Raw genomic sequence first — 26,479 nt, 5'->3', positions numbered from 1 at the left:
ATAACAAAAATAAAACTTTCTTTTCCAACGCTAATACTGGATATATTTCAATTTGTGATTGATACTATAAATAAATATTTAAAAAAACATGTTAGCCCGTGGCTTCGGCGCGCCACTCGTTTTTGTGGGTTTTTTAAAATGTTGTTGGTGTTGTTTTGGTTTTTGTGTGTGTGTATCACACTAAGAAACATACCAGGTATTAGGCCTAACGTAGGAAAAGAAATTATCCTCTATTTTTTACTATTCTTACTGTAAAATGACGCAAAAGTGATCAAATTGCTATTAAGATTTTGTTTAATATAACACTTACCGCTCGTTTTCCTCGAGGTAAAGCAGCCACTTCAAAATGATTATAAAATCTGTGACAGATGAAGAATGTGGTTTAAATAATTCGTAATCGCCTGCCTTAATTACTGTAGGGATTTGCTAATGTATTTCATGGCCCTCGTTTGAATAGACACCAACGATCATGTATATCAACCAAAATTTGTATATTCCTGCCCACGATCATGTATTTTGTATTAAACCGTATATTACACGAGCGCTCTGTGGCGAACCGCGGGGGGGGGGGGGGGGGGGGGGCTCTATTATACCCGCTATATCAGTTGAGAAATATATTGAACAGATCAGGCCCCAATACTCTCGCTCTGACAAACATTAAAATAATTATATGCAGAATATCGGTATGTCTCCCTCTTGCCGAAAATGTCAACACCATATATATTTTGCAAGTAATGTAATGGGTATAGTAACACACACACGCACACACAAACACACTTTTTTTTGGGGGGGGGGCGCCGGAAATATGCCCCCTCATTTCCAAAAAATTAAAAAGTATTTTATGTTTGTGTCTTTCCCCCTCAGATGTGTTGTATGTTTTATTTAAAACAAAATTTTATATAAAAAAATTTAGTTTGTAGATATTTTGATGGGGTATTTATGTTTCCATAGTGTTATCTAAAGGGTTGTTCGTCCGAGTCTGGTTTCCCTCACCTTGCTCGAAGTTCCTTCCCTTGAAATATTGTGTGACCTTTGCTATATGTCGCCTAGGTCTCAGTGTTTGCTATATGTAATGGTGCTATATTGTATGTATGCTATATTTTCTTTATGTTTGAGACAGCAAGTATAGATCAACTATCTTTCCCAGTTGTATTTCTTCCTTTATGATGTTATATTGTATCTTTTAATTTGTTTTATGGTTTTCTAATTTTGACGATGGAATGGTGTACTATTTAGATTTTGTTTAAAAAAAAAAAATAATTTCTCATTTTATTATTCGAGTGATAATATGTGTCGTTCCTCATAATAGGTTTTAAAGATGTTGATAGGTAGGTTACGCTCGATCCAAGGTTCACGCTTCTTTATTCTTTATGTGTTTCTCCTGGGTCGCGTTAGGCTTCCTTCATTTAGTTTATCTGATTATGCTTTATTGAAAGATCCAAACGTATGTATGAGACCACATTACTGTGCTGTGGTCAACCATGCAGTGCGGGAGCTGTATGGATTTTAAGATATAGAAGAAGTTAGTAGGGTTTTAAACTAAGTGTTATACAGTATGTATTTGTGTCTCTGTTTGTCTGTTTATGTTCTACATGGCGTGTTTTCAAAGACTTTTGATGGGCCTGTCCACTTCGCTTAGCGCCATGTGACTTAGCCCCATGATGTCATCGCTATTTACTTCCCCCTTATATTTTCCCTGTATCCCTTACTATATATGTCTTTAGAATTTTTTTTTCATAGAAAGAAAAAAAAAATAAATTACAAAATTCTTTTATTGTTTTCTTTCTTCCTTTCTTCCCTTTTCTCTTTTAAAAAAAAAAAAGTTATATGGGTTTCTTTGAAATATTTGAAATATAATTTGAAATTTTCTTTAAAATATGGCTGTTGTGGGGTGCGAGGAGGGGGTATGGGTATGGCATCAGCTCGCAATTGCGCTACGCGACCCTTCGGTCTGTCATACCTATTCCTCTCTCCCCCAATTCCAACATAAATTGCGTTATATCAGCCTGATGGTAAGTATCTGTTCGTCGTAAGACGTACTGAGTTCGTATTGTGGTTAATATTCTTATTTTTACGGCGTATCCTATTTAAAAATCTTTATCACCTGTTCACAGGATATCATCGTAGTTACTATATAGTCTATACATTTTTAGAACGATTTTGTTTTCGTAGTCTACATCTATGAATAAAATGTTATTTTTGTTATACTTATATTTTTTTTGCAAATTTCCATTATTAACTTTATCCTATTATGTTTAGTTTTTTCACATTGGGCAATCGTATGTAGTTTGGTGAAGTTCGCTGTTTTACATAAAGGGCATTTCGGCATTATCCTGAGCATACGACGTTTGATTGCTTCTTCGTCTGTTAGCCAGGTGTTGTGCAGGTATTTAAAAAATTATACTTTGTGTTTGACAGATCTTATTTTCACTAATTTTTCCAAGTGTTTGTCCAATCTACCCCCCAGTTGTCCTGCTCTAATCTACATTTTATATTTTTGGTTACCTCCTCTCTAATCCAAGCGTCACTTTTACTTATTTCTATTTTCCATAAATCTGTTTTGTCTCTATATTTTAAAATTAGTTCTCTTATATATTTAAATTTGCGTGGCACTTCAATATTTTATATTAATTTGTTATTTTTGTATATCTCTGGTCGGTTTCTCAAGGTGAAGCCGAACCAGTAGATGTACAGTGCTTCCCACACTGTAGCCGGGTCTGATTGCAATTTTTTAATCTATTGATTATGTTAGTTAATTGTAGTAGTAGGGGGCTCGGCAACCCCAAGCCCCCTTTACTTTTGGCCCTATATAATGTCTCTTTTTTTACATAATGCATTTTATGATTCCATATATAATCTATTATTTCCTTGTCTGTTTTGTTTAAAATAGTATTATCCATATATATGGATTTAATTATGTAGTTAATATTTGAGTATAAATAAGTCTTGGCCACTTGGGCCCGCTCCATGATACGTAATGGCGCCATGGCCAGATTTTCATATTTTCTCTTATTTTGTTGATAATATGTTCATAGTTTTCTACAGTTTCTTTTCTTTTTTACCAAAGTAAACCCTTAGAGCCTTTACCGTGTCTCTCAGTAGGTGTGTGTGTGTGTGTTGGGGGGGGGGGGGGGCAATCCAAGGTGGTTGCCCCTCCAGTTAACTATTTTTAAGATTTCGTGCTTGTTGTGGTTTATTTTGGAACCCGACGCTTTACCAAATTTTTCAAATTCTTCTACTAGATGCATATAGCATTTCCCCTCTCTTATAAAGTTGGTGCAATCATATGCATGTTAGAGCATTTTTTATTCTTTTTTAGGTTTGGCATTTGTATGCCTTGCATTCAGGGGCGGATTAAGGCTCACTGGTGCCCTAAGCACTGACAAATCTTGGTGACCCCCTCCTTTCAATGTACACCTGGGAAGATAACCCTAGGGTGTACCATGATCAAGAAACAGAACATTATGATCAATTGGCACTAGTTTTATCAATTTGTTTTTACAAATCTTCATTCGCTTTTTTTTTCTTTTCACCCTTTTCTCAACTTTGTGGTGCCTCCTTTGGCCCTGGTGCCCTAAGCAAGTGCTTAGTCTGCCTAATGGTTAATACGCCCCTGCTTGTATTTCTGGGTTGTTTCTTATCGTGTGACTTAGGATTTCTATTGCCATTACGTATTGTAGCATTGATAGTGGACATCCTTGTCTCACTGATCGTTTTATTTCAAATTATTTCGTGCATTTCCCGTTTAATTGTACACATGAAATTATCCCAGTTTGTAGGATTTTGGTCCATTTCAGAAACTGGGTCTGAAACCAAATTTTTTAAAAACATTCTTTATATAGTTTTGTTCAAATCGGTCGAAAGCTTTCTCCTGGTCGAAGAGTACCATAACACTCATCATACATGTTTCATTTATGTAGTTAATTATAGTTTTAATGTTTAAAATTTTGTTTTGTATATCCCTCCCCCACAAGTTTGATTTACAATAATTATTTTGTTTATCCTACCCGTTACTCTATTTGTTAAAATACTACTTAAAATCTTATAGTCCGTGTTTAAAAGTGATATGGGCCTCCAGTTTTTAATCTCGTCTCTATCCCCTTTCCCTTTGTATATAAGTGTGATAACTCCCTCCCTCATAGATTTAGTCATTTTATTTTTACTTAAAAATATATTGTTATACAAAGCGTTTAAGATCGGGGTCAGTTCACCGTGGAACTTTTGATAGAATTCCACGGTGAGTCCATCGTTCCCTGGCGATTGTTGTGAGTGTAGATATACTTTTTGTGATTTCTTCATCTGAGATGACGTCATCACATTGGTCTCTATGTTCTGTTGATGTCATCTCACAGTCGACATTTTTTAAGTAGCTGTCGATTGTGCTGAAGTATATGTTCTGTGTGGTGTATAGTTCTTTATAATATTGGGAAATATTATTTAGGATATCTTCTTCTACAGTATGGGTTACATTGTTTATTTTGATTTTGTTTAAAATTGTATCACTCCTTTTCTAAATTCTTCTCGTTTTATATAAGTTTTTTGCCTTGTTGTAGATCTCTATAAATTTTCCCGCCCTTATTATTCTCCCCTGATTTTCGTCTTCTTCAACGATTATAATTTTGTCTGTCAACCGTTTTTTTTTCTCCATCGTCGTTTGTTGTTTTGCTTAGTTCAAATTTGAGTTCGTGTTTGTCTTTTTTCTGTTTTTCCGCCCTCTATTTGAGTACTGAATATATATTCTTTTTATTATGTTTTTTTAAAACATCCCAATCAATTATTATATTAATATTTTCTTCATTTTTGAAGGTTTCAATTTCTTTTTTTATTTTATTATTTGGCCCATATTTTTCTATTTTTTTTTTTTCATTTTTAGGTCAATAGTGAACATGAAATGGTCTGATAGTTTTTGGTTGGTTATTGCAGCATTAATATATATTAATGGATCATAAAAATTCCCGTAAAATTTATAAAACCTGCTAGACTGGTTTTATTTATAGTTAAAGGTAAATTCTCTTCTTAAAATGTTCAGTTTTCTATGAATGTCATGTAAATTGTGTTTATTTAATAAATTTACCATTTCAGTTCGGTATATTTTGTCACTTGTTAGGTCAGTCGTTCTGTCAATTTCGTCCCCTACCCAGTTGAAATCTTCCCTTATGATTAGATTTTCCATCGAATATTGTTGTAGGTAGGTATGTAAGTTTTCTTTAAAATTAGTTTCTTATTTTTATTAGCTGGCATGTACACATTTATAATATGGCAATTCAACATTTTAACATGTAGCAACCGTCCCTTAAAAAAATTCCCCCACCTCAAACCTTTACTAGCTTACTGCCTGTTTTATTAAAAAATATTATTGTTGCAACCCACTCTAATATCATTGTTTGTAAAATTGTTGCATATCTTTATTGCGTTAAGTTTGTCTTCTACTAAAATTTTGAATTCTGGCTTAATTCCATAGTGTGTTTCTTGTATCATTATTATCTCAGAGTTTGTTTCTTTGGCTATTTTGTCTGCTTTCGCTTTGTATATCCCTTTGCTGTTGATAGTAGCTATCCGGAAGTTTGTTTCTTCCATTTTTACTTTACTCCCAGGTGCCGCATCACTTTTAAATATAATTTAATTGTATATATTTCAGTTAAAGTTATTATATTTACACACACACCAGCACGCTCGACAAAGAGCGCTTGAGTAATATACAGTTTGATACATCCTACATGGTAGTGGGCAGGAATATATATATAGGTCGCTATCCTTCTGGACCGAAGTAGTAATATTGTTCCAATGTTACCACTCGACGTCCTCGATTTGTGCTTCATCGTATTTGCAGTCTATACATTTAAAGTTACAATGGAAAAGCGTACATGAACATATTTATACCATAGACAGAGCCTTGAAGTACTACTTATTTCGGTTTAGAAATGTAAAGAAAAAAAGAAAAAAAAAATTCTAAAAATAAAATAAAAACCCGGCTTGTGATAGTTCATTTCGATACATTTGCACAAGAGCATTTGACGTTCATTTTGATGTCAATATTATTTATATCGACTAAGTGCGATTTGTTTTCAAAGTTACTTTATTGCTGGTAGTGCTTCTGTTTTCAAGTTCGATATATAATAAAACCATGGAGCAGTAGTAATAAAACAAATCATGAACAGCAACCATCATCATCATCATCGGGATTATTATTATCGTATATGTTGGTCACAGCTATGATCATTAATAAAAAGCGGTTGAAATATGAACAAGATTCCATCTCTTTAAATAGTAAATACCCTAGTAAAGTGTGTGTGTGTGTGTAATTTTTTACGTAGCTTTAAAAAAATGCAATCATATCGCTACCATGTCTACATTGTGACAGTTTATAATGATGTGTAGCAATGTGGCATCATGCCACAAACATACAGCATTTTGTCCCACCCAATCCCATTATCCTGACACCTGTCCGACCAATCCGAACACTAACCTCTTAATGATGGGCGCCAAAAGAGGCAGCTGCTAGTAACATTTTTACAAGTCTTTAGTATGATTCGGCTGGGGTTTAAATCCGCGACCTCTCGCATCCAAGGCGGACGCTCTGTAGAGACACTGAACCACCGGAGCGATCGCTTAACAAAGAATGTACGATATTGGTTCCTGTTGTTCTTGACAACTCGACCTGGAGACCTACCTGAGGGAAAATGAAGGCGCATTATAAGGTTATAATATACGAATCCAGAATTTTTTTTGATAATTATAATTTTCAAGAAAGTTAGTGCCTGTTAGAATTTGACAAAGTGTGCTTGCAGTAGCGTACTAAGGGGAGGGGGAGTTTACAACATACTTCGATGCTGACACTACTGATTTCAAGCATAAAATTAAAGCTAAACAACAGCATAACATGTTAATATATTTTATTAAGTACGTCTTCATTTGTCTTACCGTGCGCCAAATGCCTTCCTACACGAACATGTTCCACATAGGTAAATAAGTTGTACCAATCGTAAACGACCACCGATTTCGACATATTTGATATCAATTTATAGGTTTCTCATCAGTTTAAATCGATCTATGCCACACACACACACACCCACACACACAATAAAAAAATATGGCGAAAATGAATAATAAAAAAGTTGCTATTTGTGACTCATTGTCGCTTGCGACTTTACCGATCTTCGTATCTTTGATGCTTCCATCCTTGCCGTTTAGGATGGTAGCACATAATTGGATGCTAATACTATAGATTTGAAGCATATAATTAAAGCTGTATAACAGTAAATAATATGTTTATGTATCTTATTAAGTAAGTCTTCATATATATGTTCGTGCGCCCAATGCCTTCCTATACGAACGGTTTCGATATAAACGAATAAGTCATACCAATAGTAAACAAGCACCAATTTTGACAAATTTCATATTATTATATAGGTTTCTCATCAGTCTAACTCTATCTGTGCCAATAGACATGTGTTAACATGCAAAATACAAAATTACTGATCTTCATATCCTTGCTACGTTCATACAGCGTTCCCGTTCTGCGATGGTCGCACATACTTCCATGCTAATACTATAGATCTGAAGCATAGAATTAAAGCTGTACATAATTATAAAATATGTGTATGTATCTTATTAAGCACGTCTTTATCTGCCTTTCCGTGTGCCTACATCTGACCTATACGAACGTTTTCCATATGGGCGAATAAGTCATACCAATCGCAAACAAAGAACGATTTTAACACGTTTGATATCAGTTGACAAGTTTTTCATCAGTCTAAATAGATCTGTGCCAATATAAATGGGTGAAAATGCAAAATAGAAAAGTTAATATTTTTCACTCAGTATCGCTTGCAACGTTACCGATCATCGATTCCTTGCTACGTCCATCTGCCATTCCCGTTTTGCGATCGTATCACATTTTTACGATGCTAATTCTATAAATCTGAAACATATAATAAAAGCTGCACAACGGTAAATAATATGTGTGTATGCATCTTATGAAGTACGTCTTGATTTGTACGTCCTTGCGTTTAGTGCCTTCCTAACCAAATATTTTCCATATAGGTGAATAAGTCATACCAATCGCAAACAACCAGCGATGTTGACAAGTTTGATATCAATTGATACGTTTCTCATGAGACTAAGTCGATCTCTGCCAACAGACATGTGTGAAAAAGCAAAATAAAAAAGACTGTTCTTTTTACTGAATATCGCGTGCAAAATTACCAATCTTCATATCCTTTGTTACGTGAAACTACCATTGCCGTTTTGTGATTGTACCACATATTTCGATGCTAATACTATAAATTTGAAGAATATAATTAAAGCTGTACAACAGTAAATAATATGTGCGTGAATCTTATTAAGTACGTCTTCATTTGTCTGACTTTTCTCCTAATGTCTTCTATACGATCGTTTAACAAACAGGTGAATAAGTCATTACAATAGTAAATAAACCCCGATTTAGAGAAATTTGATATCAATTGATAGGTTTCTCATCAGTCTAAATCGATCTGTGCCAACAGAAATGTGTGAAAATGTAAAATAAAATAGTTTGTATGTTTGACTCGATATCGGTTGCGACTTTAACGATCTTCATATCCTTGATACGTGCCTCTGCCATTGCAGTTTGCCACGGTACCACATATTTCAATTTTAATATTATAGATCTCAAACATATAAGGAAAGCTATACAACAATATATAATATGTGTATGCATCTTATAAAGTGCATCTTTATGTGTCTGTATGTCCGCCCAATGTCTTTCTCAAAGAACTTTTTCCATACAGGCAAATAAGTCATAATAATAGTTTTAAAACTCCGATGTTGACAAATCTGATATCAATTGATAGGTTTCGCATCAGTCTAAATCGATTTGTGCCATAGAAATGTGTGAAAATGCAAAATAAAAAAGTTGGTATTTTTTACTCAGTTTCGATTTAGACCTTGCCGATCTATATCCTTGATACTTGCTCTACTATTGCCGTTTGCCACGGTACCACATACTTCAACGCTAATACTATAAATTTGAAGCATATAAGGAAAGCTATACAACAGTATATAATATGTGTATCCATCTTATTAAGTAAGTCTTCATGTGTCTGTCCGTGCGCCCAATGCCTTCCTCAAAGAGTATTTTTCATATAGGCAAAAAAGTCATACCAATCATAAACAACCACCGATGTTGACAAATTTAATATCAATTGATAGGTTTCTCTTTAGTCCAAATGGATCTGTGCCAATATAAATGTGTGAAAATGCAAAGTAAAAAGGTTGATATTTTTCACTCGGTGTCACTTGCGACATTACCGATCATCATATCCTACCTACGTGCCCTCTACCCTTGCCGCATTGCGATGGTACCATATAATTCGATGATAAGCATTTGTCTGTTTTGTGCGCCTAGCATTTTACAACACGAACGTTTACCTTAGAGGCGAATAAGTCATACCAATCGTAAGCAAACAAAGATTTTGACAAATTTGATATTAATTGATAGGTTTCTCATCAGTCTAAATCGATCTTATGCCTATAGAAATGTGTGAAAATGCAACCTAGAAAAGTAGGTATATTTTACCCCGTATCCTTTGCGACGTTACCAATCTTCATAAACTGGATACGTACCTCTATCCTTGATCTTTTGCGAAGGCATCGCATACTTCGATGTTTATACCAATGATTTGAAGCATATAATTAAAGCAATACAACAGTAAATATTATGTGTATCTTATTAAGTACGTCTTCATGTGTCTGTCCGTGCGCCAAGATCCGAACGATACGAACATTGTCCATATGGGCGAATAAGTCCTGCCGATCATAAACAACCACGGATGTTGAAAAATTTAATATCAATTAATATTTTGTCCATCAGTCTAAATCAATATTTGCCAATTGAAATGTGTAAAATTGCAAACTAAAAAATTGGTATATGTTTATTCGATATCGATTTCGACTTTGCCTGTCTTCGTGTCCTTGCTACGTGCTTCCACCCTTCCCGTTTTGCGATGATAGCGCATGCTTGGATGATAATACTATAGATTTGAAGCATATAATGAAAGCTGTACAACAGTAAATAATATGTGTGTATGTTTCTTATTAAGTAAGTCTTCATTTGTCTCTCCGTGCGCACAGTGCCTTCCTATCCGAACGTTTTCCATATAGGCGAATAAGTCATAGCAATCGCAAACAACCAGCGATGTTGACAAGTTTAATATCAATTGATAGGTTTCTCATGAGACTAAGTCGATCTGCCAATAGACATGTGTGAAAATGCAAAATCAATCGTTTTGTTCTTTTTACTGAATATTGGATGCGACATTACCGATCTTCATATCCTTGGTACGTGAATCTACCATTGCCGTTTTGCGATCGTACCACATATTTCGTTGCTAATACTATATATATGAAGCATGTAATTACAGCTGTACAACAGTAAATAATATGTGCATGTATCTTATTAAGTACGTCTTCATTTGGCTGTCCTTTCGCCCTCTCTTCCTATACGATCGTTTTCCATATAGGTGAATAAGTCATAACAATAGTAAATAAACCCGGATTTAGACAAATCTGATATCAGTTGATATTTTCTCATCAGTCTAAATCGATTTGTGCCAACATAAATGTGCGAAAATGCAAAATAAAAAAGTTTATATTTTTGGCTCGGTATCGGTTGCGACTTTAACCATCTTCATATCCTTGATACGTCCATCAACCATTGCCGTTTGCCACGGTACCACCTACTTCAATGTTAATAGTATAGATTTGAAGCATATAGGGAAAGCTATACAACAGTATATAATATGTGTATGCATCTTATAAAGTACATCTTTATGTGTCTGTATGTCAGCTCAATGTCTTTCTCAATGTGCGTTGTCCATATAAGCAAATAAGTTACAACATTAGTAATTTTTTTTAAAAACGCGATTTAGACGAATTTGATATCAATTGATAAGTTTCTCATCAATCTAAATTGATCTGTGAAATATATAAATGTGTGAAAATGCAAGTAAAAAAGTTGATATTTTTTACTCGGTGTCGCTTCCGATATTACGGATCATCAACGGATCATCATATTCTACCTACGTGCCTCTACCCTTGCCGCTTTGAGATGGTACCATATAATTCGATGATAATCATTTGAATGTTAGTGCTCCTAGATCTTTACAACACGAACGTTTATCTTAGAGTCGAATAAGTCATACCAATCGTAAGCACACAAAGATTTTGACAAATCTGGTATTATTTGATAGGTTTCTCATCAGTCTAAATTGATCTATGCCTACAGAAATGTGTGAAAATGCAACCTAGAAAAGTTAATATATTTTACCCATTATCCTTTGCGACTTTACTATTACCAATCTTATATTCTTGTTACGTGCCTCTACCATTGATGTTTTGCGATGGTATCACATATCTCGATGCTGATACTAATGATATGAAGCATATACTTAAGCAATAAAACAGTAAAAGTTATGTGTATGTATCTTAAGTACATCTTCATTTCTCTGTCCGTGCGCCTATATCCTTGCAACATGATCGTTTTCTATAAGGCTAAATATGTCATGTTAATCGTAAAAAAAACCCAAAGATTTGGACATATTTGATATCCATTTATTGGTTTCTCATTAGTCTAAAACGACCCGTGTCAATATGAATGTGTGAAAATGCTACCTTGAAAGTTGCCTTTTTTGTCTCGGTATTGCTTGAGACTTACCGATCTTCATATCTTTGCCACCCGCTTCTACCCTTGCCGTTTTTTGATGGTTTGTATATAATCAAATAAGTCATGCCAATTGTAAAGAACCACCGATGTTAACACATTTGATATCAATTTATAGGTTTCTCATCCTCCAAATCTTTATGTTTTTAAGAAACGTTTTTCTAATTCAACTAACGGGTCATCACACTAAAATTATGCTACTGACAAATGTCATCTTAATATCCTACATACTAAACTTAGATAAGCAGGTAGTCTCCTGAATTCCGACCTTTACATGGTGAATTTAGTTAACTCTTTCACGTGTGCATGTGCTTATGATAATGAAGAAGTTGAGCACTTTGTCTATTGCCCCTTACCTAATGCCAAAGATCCCAGCTCTTTCGCTCTACCTTTCAACACACTTCTTGGTTAAGTCTAGATTTATCATTGAAATGTGACGTGACTACCCAGCTACAATAAGATGTCTTTCTGCTTGTGTGATGACCCGTTAGTTAAATTAGAGAAACGTTTCTTAAAAATAGAAAGATTTGGAGGATTTCGGATAGCATCAGGGAGAGAGTTCTAAAGACGAATCGTATATGGTAAAAGGTCGTGTGAAAATATAAAGTTTGGTAGAGATTGGTGTGATACTTTGAGAGTAACGTAGACGATAATTAGATGCCTCATATCTCCTTTGTGGAAGAAGTTCGCTTAAATAGTTAGGTACTTGAGTATTTATAATCGAATACATAATGCATAATCTCTTCCTTTTCCTTCGTTGTGCAAACCAAACAGTTTCCTCATAAAGAGACTATCTAGAAGAATTAATGGGTATAGATCTGGAACGATCCGTGCATCCTCCATCTGATTTTCCCCCCTTTATTCTGATCTTTCCGAATCTTCAATAGAGCAATTATCCCAGACTCCAGAAGTATATTCTAAGGTTGGACTTATGAATAGTGTATATAATTTAGCCGAAGTCAACAATTAGTCTGTATTTAGACGGTAGTGTTTTATCTCCTTTCTTATACATCGGTATGTCATACGCTAGCTTGCACTATGTTAGGAACACGCTGGCTGGGAGTGATTTATTTAAAAGTATTTGCAATGGAACATACATTTCTTCAACTATACTTGTACAAGTTTATTACTTATTGGATTGGTTCCAGCGGTTTTGTTTAGGTCAAGACTAGTTATTACATCAATAATTTCTTGTTTATATATAATGATGGCAGAAATAAAAGTTTGATTTCTAACTTCAAAATGCGGTAACTGTTTATCATAATTTTTTAAACGTGTAACATATCAAACTTGCGAGTTCAACAGATCGCACTTCTCCTGATCACTTTTTGCAAATTTAGATGATCATTTCGTACGTTTCAGTGGAAGTAATAGGTTCCATGTCTTTGTAGAATGTACTTGTTATCTCATTATTTTCCAATAAGGTCGAGGATTTGATCCGATGGCAGGGGTTGAACCTGCATCCTTTCGGTCGCAGGTCTGAGACGCTAACCACTGAGCCAATGTGGCTCCTCTTAAGATTAATATACCCATATGATATTTTCCAGTATCATACGTAACTATATGATACGTTTAATAACACCCAATAACTCAGCAAATGCCGGCATGACGACATATGAATTGAAGGTGTAATGACGAATGTAATTTAAAGTCAATTATGTAACCTATTTTTATGCTTTTTATTGAATATCATTTCTGTCATGTGATACACATAACATAATCTTACATTTAAGATTATTTAAAATGAAATTTATTAAATTCATTAAATAGTTTCAATCTTTTGCCACTCTCGTAAAAGATCCTTCATTGTTGTTCATGTAATTTTACATGTCATTATATTCCTTTATTGATTTGCACTTTGGTTACAAAAGAGACAACTTTGTTACAAAAGAGACAACTTTGTTACAAAAGAGACAACTTTTGCAATTTAAAACTTATTTCATCTATACTACACTAGTATAGCTCATGAAATGAAGGCAGTTTACTTGGCCTCTAATTCATCTATAGTGAATGATACCTGCGGGAGACTGCTCTATCTGACCAGTGTGTAACTATGGAAACGGTAATTTAGTGACCTCTTCTCCAGCATCGAGCTTTAGGTTAAGACTGAAATTCGCTGTCTTATGTAATGTTCTGTCTCTGCAGTTTAAAGCTGGGAGAATTATACAAAGAGAAAAGCAAGTAAACCCTTCTGTAAACGGAGCAAAAAACGCACTTTTACATTGTAAAACTAATTTCTCCTACAATCGTTTATGAATAATTAAAAATTACTGAGTAGTAACTAAGAATATATAAATTCTTTAGATGGAGACCCAAATTTCATTTTTTAAATTATCGTATTTTTTTATGTTTACTTTCCAGATACATTTTAAAAAAATTTCTCAAGAAAATATGAAATCTAACAAAAGATGAACGAAAGTCTTATTATTTTGATTTTTTGTAAAGAGCAAAGAAAGAAAACTATTGATGACATAACCTTTCATCATAACATATACACACTAGCTTCCACAGAAGTACTTTTATGACAGTACGGTTAAAATAGAAATAAATATGCATATCCAGTTATAAACTTTCCCGATTTATGACTAAACATTTATACTGTAATAGGGTATTCTTAGTAAGTAAAATGTGTATTATACAATAAATGAATAGGAGGTATTCGATGAATGGACTGCATGCATTTTAGGTGCAGTGGCTACTCAAGATTATTTACTGATGCACAAACTAGTTAGAGTTGTCATACTGGTTGTCATTCCAGGGATACTGACAGTCAGTGATTTCCACCTTGTAAAATCTTTCCTCTAGGGCGGACAATAATAATAGTTTCTGAAGCTGATTTTATTAGCAATGGTTTGCAAAACAACAACAAATATCCTTGTGTTTTATCAACTCATTATGGTTCCGCTGCTTTGATAGAACAAAAAGGAATGCTCTTTATTGTTTTATGAATGTTATGCCCTGTGACAATGGCCAACATTATGCAGGTCACGATCACTTTGGCATAAACTTATTTTATGCATGGCAGTTGGAAACTACGAAAATCTTCTTAGAGGCGAGCTGTATAATCGGCAATTACATTGTTATTCTGAAAGAGTTCTGATAACTAAATAAATAAGTAAATAAATAAAAACACCAACTTTTATCATTAAAAGTTGCCAAGTGTTGTTTATACATTGTACGTGGCGTAATTCGTAAGTTTACTCGGCATCTTTTCAACTCAGTAACGCCTGGTAACGGTCATAATTTTACCTAAATATGTGGGTCCTTTGAGAGCATCGTAAATGTATGGAGGAAAAGAAATTGTCTTTTATGCTCATCTCAAAAGATTTGTTTGTATTTCTGCGAAATAGTCATGCCTAACCAAAGAATAGCAAAGAAAATCCCCCCCCCCATTGTAACTACAAAACCTTGAACAAGTGCGAAGTTACCAGTTAATTTTATTGTTTGTTTCTATTTTTCAAGTTGTCTTCGTGTGTGTAAATTGAAAACTTGTTATTACTAGTCAATATCGTCAATCATATTTGCTCCATTATTCCATGCAGATAAGAAAGGAACTAATTTTGTGTTGAATTTGTGCCCCCACCCCCCACCCCACCCCGGCACGGTACAATAAACAAACACTTGATTGAAAATAAAATAAAAGAAACTAACCTTGCATTGTTATAATGTATTCCTTCTTTTTTCATCATGCGAAATTTAGAGAACAAAATATATAAACTAACTCCGTAAATGTAGCGGATGCCGGCATGCGTATGCATCCTTACTGTGTGTGTATCGCTAATGTCAGATAAAAAAAAATATCGCAAAAGAAACGAAAATATCACCAGATTGCTTGAAGGCGCCTGCCATTCACGCATGATAAGTTACAAGGTGCAAACGGACCAAGATTGTATTGTATCCAGGTTAACTATACGACGATATCTCGCAAATAAAAAAAAAAAATCATTATTTTAAAGAACATACAATGTGACTGCAAATGATAATCTTTCGCTAGTATGGGTTACGAAAGTATTATTATTTATTTATTTTTTTTTGGGGGGGGACGCACCAGACAGATGCACCCCCCACCACAAAAAATAAAGTATTTTCATGTACTCTTGTATACCCCAAGATGTGTGTGCTTGTTTAAAGTTTTAAAAAAGGAATTTTGATCAAACGTTTAGTTTATAATTAGTCCCAGTGTTTTCTAAAGGGTAGTAGTCTGAAACATGGGTCTTATTCCCATTTTCAGATTTCATATCCTTGATTTTTAGTGATCTTTGCCAAGGATTTCCTATGTTCCGTGTATGCTATGTGTATCAATGCTATGGTGTGTGTATGCTACATAGTCTGTGTATAGGGACAGCAATACTATGTCAAATTTGTCCCTGTTGTCTTAATATATATTTTTCTATGGACTTTTCAAATTTATTTGTTTGTCCTGGTATAAATTTAGTTGCTTTTGAATTAATTTCAATTTAGAATTCCGGCGAGATGAACGGTATACTACCAGTTGAAATTAAAATAAAACCTATTGTTTTATGTGAGTGACTATGGTGTGGCGTTTCTCACATTAAAGTCTATTTTCAAAATGCGGCAGGTTGTATTCGAGTCAGGGTCCGCACTTTCTTTATTTATTTGTGTTTCTCCCAATTCGAGTTAGGCCTCCTCTCTAGTATTTAATTTATAATGTAAAAGAAGTAAATATCCAACCCAAAACCCCTTAGGAAGCTTTATACATTTACGGGTTTGGTTTTAGCATGAAAAACATAAGTGACATCTACAAAAATAATAAACTGGTAAAAAGACTAGAAAAACCAAGGACCTTTAGAAGTATAAAGGAACTTTTATGTAAATATAGGGAAAATGAGGAACTTTGGGGAATTGAAACTAAGGAAACATATAATTGGATAAGGGAAAACTTAACCTCTAAAATTAAAAATAAAGTAGAGGAGGAAATATCTCGGTTAATTGGGACAGACCTTGGAGGTACTGGACCAACATCGGCTCTCCAAAAATACAAAGCTTGATATTCCAATATCTACACGACATATGGCTGATTGGTAAAGTGGCACTCCGAAGGAGAATGATACGCATACATGTAAAATATCTCATGTACAAATGTGCGAACTCCACAAAATATCATGCGATAGCATAGTGCGAGTTTAGGAAACAAGACAGGATACAATTATTATGGAGATATCCAAGAAATAAGAATACAGAAGAAACCAAATTTTATATCAAGACGGCAACTTTAACAAAAATTTAATAGGAAAAATAACAGATTACATAACTAAAACCATGATGGCATGTGACCAAGTCATAAACATAAAAAAATGAATAGGCCAATTTTTTTGTAATCCTTTCAAATTAATTAGAAAAAAGACCTTCTAGGAAGATTTGTGAATGGGAGGGACGGGGCTGCAAAGGGTGAAAAGAAGGGGAGGGAGATGGGGCAATGGATAGTCTCCCCTTAAAGGGGACCACCACAAAGTGAACCCTTGCCCCCATACCCCCACCCCGGATTGGAATCTGCTGTAGCCGCCACCCTTTTAATTTGTTATAAATTTTCCTAAAAAGCTTCAGTTTCTTTTTATTATCCATTAAAATTAAAATTAAATAATTAAATAGACTTTAATTATATTACGCAACCTATCACAAATCTTAATTATCGGGACAGAGAAACTATATGGGAAAAGTACGAGATAATGACGTCATGGGGCTATGAAAGAGTCGGGGAAAACACCCCATATAGGAAACTTTACAAACAAACACGAAAACAAAGGATCTAATAAGTCTCTCTTCTAATTCTATTCGCTCTAAATGTGCAGCTCTCGCACTGCACGGTAAATCCCCACTGTGTGTGTGGGGGGGGGGGGGGGAAGAACAACCATTTTTTAGAGATTTTGGCAAAAATCCAATGAATAATTTGAGACGGCCTAACTCTAGGTGGGAGAAATACAAGCAAATAAAAAAGTGTATGGACTCCAACTCGAGTACAGCGGATTTCAATTTACAAATTCAATATGTGAATAATGACACAATATATTTGCACACAGAACACATTAAGGTTTTTTTTTCTTAATTAAATTATAATACACCGTTACTTCGCCAAAATTCCAAAATATATTAAATAAATAAAAATAAACCTTTTCTTGATCCGATTATAAGGTCCTAAGATTACTGGGGAGATTTGGGGGGAAAAAAATATAGGCTATCCCAACATGGAAGCAAAATATAGCATACACAAACTATAGCATATATGCATATAGCACACACGGGATATAGGCGACCTCTAGCCAAGGTCAACCAAGAGTATAGGGAAGGGATTTCAAGTCAGGTGATGGAAAGATGGAAACCTACTCGGAAAAACAACCCTATAGATAAAACTAAGTTTAAAAAAAAATACCCCGTTAAAAATTAGAATTAAATGTTTTTTACCTAAATTCTTTTGCATAATATAAAACATACAACACATGGGGGGGGGGGAATAAATACACATAAAACACCATAATTTTTTGGAAAAGTGGGGGGGATCTGTCTGGTGCCCCTCACCCCCCACCCACCCCAGTACTTCGTCTTGTGGGAATAAATGTACGTCATTTCCTGCTGGCGTCCTCTATAGGTGGAAAATCGTAGCTAAGTAACAGTGATGTATACTTTTATTTCGAGAAATTAAATTATTTTTTCTGTACACTTGATAGTTTTTTTTTGGTTCTTTTTGTTCAAGTATAACTACTTGTAATCATGTTATGCAAATCTGATGCAAAAAGAAAAATGTTGGTGCATGGCCGGTAACTTTTATTCGTCATGGCAACGGAAATTAAATTCCGCGCATGCGCATTTTGTGTGGAAGCACAAAAAAACCCACACAAAAACAAGCAAGTGAATTCAAACATCTACTAAAACAAGCCATTATGTGAGAACTTGGCCTGAAAAGAGCAAATATAGGTACTATAAAATGTTGTCTAGTCTCGGATTTGACAATCCTTAGTTTTTTATGCTGATGAAACATTTTTCAGTAGAATTTTTTATCCTACAGTTTAAATGCCTATATTTACTGTTTATAATCATACCTGTTCAAATGTACTGGTCACATATAATAATATCGTCGAAATATTAACTAATACCATGCTGGATTTAAATAGAATGTCTAAATAATCATAAAACTAAAGGTGTAATTGATTATAACCAATATATAATTTTTGCAATAACAAGATAATGAGATCCGAACATTGACCAAACAGTACTTAGAGAAATTCAATATCGATTAGTTCATCCTGAACCTCCAACTGATATACTTTATTGCAAGGGGTAAATGGTACCCTATTGAAATGGAACCGTATTGAAAGACGTGTTAGGATAAAAGATACCATTGTTAAAGAATATTCTGACCGACTGAGATCTCAACATCGTACATCATAGCTGAAAACAGTGCAAGCCAGTATACATATTTGCATTATGCTCACGCAATAAATATTGTATCAACCAAAGGGGTTTCTTGACCGAGCGATGTCAAGCCCTTGCGCGAATCCCGCTACGAGTCATAAGTTTCCCCTGATTCAAAGGAATCCTGTACAACTACTTCTGCAAACTGGAAAGTCCAACGCGTCCATTCTATCAATAATGTTACTCTAATTAATACATGACCACAAATCCCAATTTCCCAATTGAATGTCAAGGTCACAACTACAAAGCTTCTCTTCGTTAACATTCCGTAACTTACCACCAGTATTTCACGCCGTGAAACTATACAACTCAACAACCTAATACAGGGAACCGTTTTTACTACGCCACCTTAGGCCATTTAAATCATGATTTTTTTGCTTAATTACGCCTGTAATTTGTAACATATTTACCACCATAGCAACAATAAATGGCGCCTGCCGACCTCGGAACAGTCCTTTCCTGTTGATTCCATTGTATAATTTACCAATCTCCAGTCATAAATACTGCACCTGGAGTCACACGATCAATTCACGCAACTAGATTTGAATAGGGACTACTGAGTGACAGGGACACTCATGCGGCTCTGACCTGAATTCACCAAAAGTAAACCATGTCATCTTGAAACTCACTTACACTTCACTCCGTAACGTTTGCCCCTAGTAACTGGCTAATTATTTCGGTCTAAAGACTATAATCCCAGCACCGACTTCCCATATTCAAGCAAGTATATAATGAATCCTTAAAATGGAGAGCTGTAAACAAATGCGCATACTCCAAAATATATTACAATATTATACATACTTTGGAATTTTATTAACTATTTTTGTTTATATATTTTCATTGTACTCGTGGATGGGCAATGTGATTTTGCGTTCTGCCTTGCTTATAAAATGTATTGTCTTTGGTCAAAAAAGTTGATTTAGAGTGGATAAGAAAATAAGTTTTGTTAAACGATGATGGAATTAAATAAACACTGGGGACAATATCGTACGTTGCATCAAAATGATAACACATAAATCGCAGAGATTAATTGAGATTTTGCTTAACGGTCAATCAGTCCGCACTCGAAGTAGGGAAATAAGTGAATAATGCAAAAGCCGACCATTGTCTGATAATCGACGTACATCTGCCACTGCCATATATTGTAAAAATCCCATTACTATAGGGAAAAAAGAATTAACTACAACTGCTTCTTTGTGGCGTCATGTGTGACCAGTGTATATTAGTATTGTGTTAGAAAAATATTGCGACAAACCAAAGTAAAGAAAACAGTCACTTTTATCAATCAGTCCATATCGTTTTACAAATTATACTGAATAATTGACTTCAGTAGAACTCAGAAGAATGTATTCCTGTAAGCACATCACGATTGCGGTGTTTGTACATTTATATAAAGTGGGATCATTTTACAAGCAAAGTATACATTTAAAAATTAATACTACAAATGAGACAACACATAAGTACATACGGATTATAATCGTGAGATGGCAAAGAATGGTTCATATGTTGAGAGGTAACCAATACACCAACAAAATAAGAGTTCGTAAGAACATCTTATTTCCTTCTAAGATATACTTAGCCATAATGCAAATTGTTTCATAATATGAAACATTTAAACATATTCCGACCATGCTGGAAACAAAAATAGTAAATTTAATTTAGTTTAGAGTAAACTGTAAGTTAGTTCTTTCCTTTTGGCATGGTGTCTGAATAAAAAAGTATATTTCTCAAATTTGCTAACCACTACACTGTCATTATGTAATTAGATACCTAATTGTTGTACCATGGTTGTATACATATATCTATAAATATATATAGTTTTGTGGACATGTACGGTTGAATAATACCATCCGGTGTTTGTGTAGGGCAATGCGTACATCACAATCGCACTCATAAATTTGAATCAATACCATCTCATGAATGGTTAGGGGCCGTCCATTTAGTATGTACGCATAGAGGGGGGAGGGGGGTAACCCAAATGCATAGGCTTGCGTATGGAGGTATGCTGATAATAAATGTACGCATTTAAGGGGGGGGGGGGGCGCTGAAACGTCGAAAATAAGTTGTATAATACGTATCCTGTTCGACTTGGTTCAGTAGGCTTTTGCATTTTAGCGGACACAAGACAAACTTGTCCCACCCAGTCACGCTATCCTGACAACAGGCCGGCTAATCCGAACACTAACCTCTTAATGATCGGCACCAAAAGAGGCAGCTGCTAGTACCATTTTTTATGTCTTTAGTATGATTCGGCCAGGGTTTGAATACGCGACCACTCGCATCCGAGGCGGACGCTCTATAGACACATTGCACCATCGGAGAAGTCGCTTAGAAAAGAATGTACGATACTCGTTCCTGTTTTTCTTGACAACTCGACCTGGAGACCTACCTGATGGAAAATGAAGGCGCATTATAAGGTTATAATATACGAGTCCACAAAATTATTAAAATTATAATTTTCCAGCAAGTTAGTGTCTCTTAGCATTTGACAAAGTCTGCTTGCAGTAGCGTACTAAGGGGAGGGGGGTTACAACATACTTCGATGCTAATACTACTGATTTCAGGCATAACATTTAAGCTAAACAACAGCATATAACATGTTTACATATATTATTAAGTACGTCTTCATTTGGCTTTCCGTGCGCCAAATGCCTTCCAACACAAACATTTTCCATATAGGTAAATTAGTTGTACCAATCTTAAAGGTTTCTCATCAGTTTAAATCGATCTGTCCCCCAAAAAAGTCGAGAAAATTAATAATAAAAAAGTTGGTATTTATGACTCATTATGGCTTGCGACTTTACCGATCTTCATATCCTTGATATGTGCATCTACCCTTCCCGTTTAGCCATAGTATCACATACTTGGATACTAATACTATAGATTTGAATGATATAACTAAAGATGTACAACATTAAATAATATGTGTATGTATATTATTAAGTACGGTTTCATATGTCTGTTTGTGCACCCGATGCCTTCCTATCCGAACGGTTTCCATATAGGTGAATAATTTATACCAATAGTAAACAAACACAGCTTTTGACAAATTTCATATTAATATATAGGTTCTCATCTACCTACATCGATTTGTGCCAATAGACGTGTGTGAAAATACAAAATAAAAAAGTTCCACTTTTTACGGAATATCGGGTGCGACTTTACCGGTCTTCATATCCTTGCTACTTTAATACACCCTTCCCGTTTTGTGATTGTAGCACATACTTCGATGCTAATATTAGAGATCTGAAGTATAGAATTAAAACTATACAATATTATAAAATGTGTGTATATATTTTAATAAGCGCGTCTTTATTTGTCTGTCCGTGCGCCTAGATCCGATCTATACGAAAGTTTTTCATATGGGCGAATAAGTCATAACAATCGCAAAAACAAGGTTTTGACACGTTTGATATCAGATGAAAAATTTGATTTTAATTGATATGTTTCTAATCATACTAAATCGATCGGTGCCAATAGACATGTGTGAAAATGCAACATAGAAGGTTTTGTTCTTTTTACTGAATATCGGGTGCGACTTTACCGATCTTCATATCCTTGCTACGTGAATCTACCATTGCCGTTTTGCGATCGTACTACATATTTCGATGCTATTGCTATATAGCTAAAGCATATAATTAAAGCCGTACAACTGTAAATAGTATGTGTATGTATCTTATTAAGTATGTCTTCCTTTGTCTGTCATTTCGCCTAATGTCTTCCTATACGATCGTTTTCCATACAGGTGAATAACTCATAACAATAGTAAATAAACCCCGATTTTGACAAATTTGATATAAATTGATAGGTTTCGCATCAGTCTAAATCGATCTGTGATAGTAGAAATGTAAGAAAATGCAATATGAAAGTTTTGGTATTTTTGACTCTGTATCGGTTGTGAATTTAACGATCTTTATATCCTTGATACGTGCATCTACCATTGCCGTTTGCCTCGGTACCACAAACTTCAATGTTAATAGTATAAATCTGAAGCATACAAGGACAGCTATACAACAGTATATAATATGTGTATGAATCTTATTAAGTACATCTTGATGTGTCTGTATGTCCGCCCAATGTCTTCCAAAGCGAGCGTTTTCCATATTGTGTATTGTTCCACTTCCTATTTTTACACTACCTAATTTTGACCTAGTTTAATAAACACCCATTTCTACAGAGGACACATCTGTCGCAGCCTCGACATTTGTTTTACACATATCAGCATTGAGTCACGCAGACAAAAAGATTTGTCAAAAGTCATATCATTATTATTAATGAAGCGAAACAAGGACACATACGATGAAAAAAATAATACATTTCTCAAATTCACTTTTTTCCAACCAGGAAGTCCTCTTACAATCTTTACCAACTATTCTGACAAGGCAAATACAATTCCTACCATACCAAGCATCCAGTCTGCTACTCAACATGTGTTAGCTATGTGACTCACAGCTGATAACTGCATCTCCAACACTTTTTTAGAATTGTGTTTTGTGTTTTACATGAATATGTCATTACTGATTTTCTGAGGTGGTTCTTGGATATTTTACTTTGGAGTAATGAACATGAAACACACGTTTATGGTATATTTCATAAATAAATCAGCATCCTCTACATTACTGTTAATTTAAACAAAAGTACATGTATTACTATTAGGATTTTTCTCTCAAAAATAGGCAATTTTACTTTAATACTAAATTTTCAAACGTCCATTAAACTAATCTTGATATTTAACTTATTTTGACAAATTAATTCTTTCTAACTGTCTTCTGTCTCCTATTATTTGCACTATTAGATAAATAAGTTATGAAGTATGCAAAACAGTTTTGTACCTTAAACAGTACATGTACTTTACTAATTAGCATTATTGAAAACTTCTTAGATATCATAATAAATAGTATATATGTAATTATGTATGGTGCTTTTTGGCGACATTGGCAGATTATTCACTCCACATCCTGGTTCCAGGGCAGTTGTGATCTCTCACAATAATAATCACGGGCACAGCGGCTCGTTACAAAGAAAATCAACAGATGTGGGTTCTAACCTGTAACAATATTAACATATTATAGTGTTACAGGTTAGAACCCCATCCCTTGATTTTCTTTGTAACGACCCCCTGTCATCATGGGCAGTAAATTTGAAACATACTACTTCCGGGTCAATCTATTTTTACCATGTAAGAAATGTTTGTACATAATGGGAGGTAACTCAAGTTGTGCTATTCAATTCAATTCATTAATGAAAAAATGGAAATAAATAGGTAAAAAGGCAATTATTTATTTTGCAGATGAATATTTATCGAATATTTAACATTCAGCAGCGTAAATATGCATTTATTTTATTTATATTTGTGGCAAGAGTGCAGAAAAGGACGACGTGCTTCATGGGCAGATTTCCATCTGCCCACGAAGCTTTCATCTGCCCACGATACCAGTCCGAGGACGACAAAACTGCCCACGACCCACCTTAAATAATAGTATATATATATATATATATATATATATATATATATATATATATATATATATATATATATATATATAGATATATATATATATATATAATAGAGTCTGATAAATCAGACAGAAGCGATGTAGTTTTACTGCATTACAGGGAAAAGTGCTATCATACACTGGATGCTTTGGTTGTTTTGGTCAGGGAGACTAAATGCCAGAATGTTCATTCTTAATTGTGGATTTATCTCTTACCTGAAATATATACAGTTGTCAATTGCATTTTACACATGACCTTCATCATGCAAATAGGTATAGAGAAACATTATATTTTCAGTATCAGGAAAGACTAAGACAAGAAACTTGAACAATGAAAAGTAAATTATTCAATATCATGTTTCCGTCCTTTCAGGAACAGTACGTTTTTCTGCACGAGGTTATTGTGGAGGCCTTGACCTGTACCACGTCAGCACTGTCATCTAATGAATTCCAGGAGGCATATAGGAAATTAATAGAGCCTGATGTTAAGACTGGAAAACGGAGGCTAGATATTGAATTTGAGGTCAATGAAAACTTTATTAATATCAACCATAGTTTTCTCGTAGGATGTAATGACTGAATAGTTCGACGCTTGTTGTAATTTTTTTTTACTTTACATGATTCGTAAAAAAACTACATGCCTACTCTGTAATCCCGAACATAATTTTCTCTGGAGAGTTTCTAACTTTCTGTGTTCTTATTTGCTCTAATGAGCTATTATTTGGCTGAACGGTTACGTCCATTGGAAGCAAGGCTGGTATATTTCTTTTTCAGAAACTCCGTATGTATGGAGAGGACGCAAAAGATGACTTGAATGCAGAGGCAAGAAGCATGGACAATCAAAAGAAAAACAGATATTCAAACATTTTACCAGGTATGATTACAATCTTTGGCCACTGTATGAGGACTATCTGGGTTGGTATTAAATTAAGCAATTTCTTGAATGAGATGTTTATTTATAAAGTGCTTGAAAATGCTTAAATTGGACACCATACAATCCAGCAAGCCTTTAGGAAAATGCCGTGCACTAAGCTTAAACCATATATATTTATATGGAAACTGATAATGTTCCTTACTGGAACGAATCATAACTGTTACGGATATCTGTATAATCTATTAAACTTACAATATAGTTTTACTTAAGTCATGTGGGTTTATGACATGTATATTTTTAATTCTATAATTCAGTGGCTAACTTGAGTTATAGAAAATGCACTCGTACAATACATGTAAGATTCTCCTTCATAAATCAAATGTAAAATCATCAACTATTTTAGTCAAGTACGAAACCTGTTTACGTTCAGTGGAGTTCACGAAAACATCACATAAATAAAGGAGTGCATTTGTTACGAAGAGTTATCATGCACACCTAATTGTTGATTGGTTCAGTAGTCTTACATATTCAGAACATAATTGTTAGATTATGACTGTTCATTTGTTGTAAAATAATATCATTTCAAGTGTTCCATAATCTTTTAGTCAGTAATACTTTCTTATTTCGATACGCATATGTCGGCTACGTAAGATAATTAAATACACACTGACCCATTTTTACACCTTTGTATACAAGTCGTTGAGAATAAATCATGATTTATTGACAATTGTTCATTGGAATAACAAGTTTGAGAATAATTCATTCAAACAGTCAATTCATATTGGATTATTTGAGTTTCGTCTAGGAAGTGAATAATTATATACTTCTATCGAATTATGTGAAACTTTCAACGACTTCAGTGAACTTCCACCTTTACGGGATGACATTGACATAAAATGTTTGGATTTGAAACTGTGATTCATCAAGGATTCTCTTACGTTACCGCATAAAAGTATTATATCCTTTATCTGGAATAAGTTTAAA

The 26,479-nt window shown here is 34.3% G+C and overlaps 1 protein-coding gene across 1 annotated transcript in view; it reads left to right on the top strand.

The window, feature by feature from the left end:
* Nucleotides 1–26,479, top strand: part of LOC149807839 (receptor-type tyrosine-protein phosphatase mu-like) — a 79,499-nt gene that overhangs the window by 44,105 nt on the left and 8,915 nt on the right. Inside the window, exons 8-9 of the mRNA XM_089960892.1 lie at nt 24,995–25,144; nt 25,396–25,495. Of these exons, the coding sequence (XP_089817018.1) occupies nt 24,995–25,144; nt 25,396–25,495 (250 nt within the window). The remainder of the gene's footprint in view (nt 1–24,994; nt 25,145–25,395; nt 25,496–26,479) is intronic.

Source organism: Sinohyriopsis cumingii, chromosome 1, assembly GCF_028554795.1.
Source record: "Sinohyriopsis cumingii isolate HCF-2022 chromosome 1, ASM2855479v2, whole genome shotgun sequence".
Classification (NCBI taxonomy): domain Eukaryota; kingdom Metazoa; phylum Mollusca; class Bivalvia; order Unionida; family Unionidae; genus Sinohyriopsis; species Sinohyriopsis cumingii.
The sequence above is the reverse complement of the archived record's forward strand: the minus strand, read 5'-3'. Positions and strand labels throughout refer to the sequence as shown.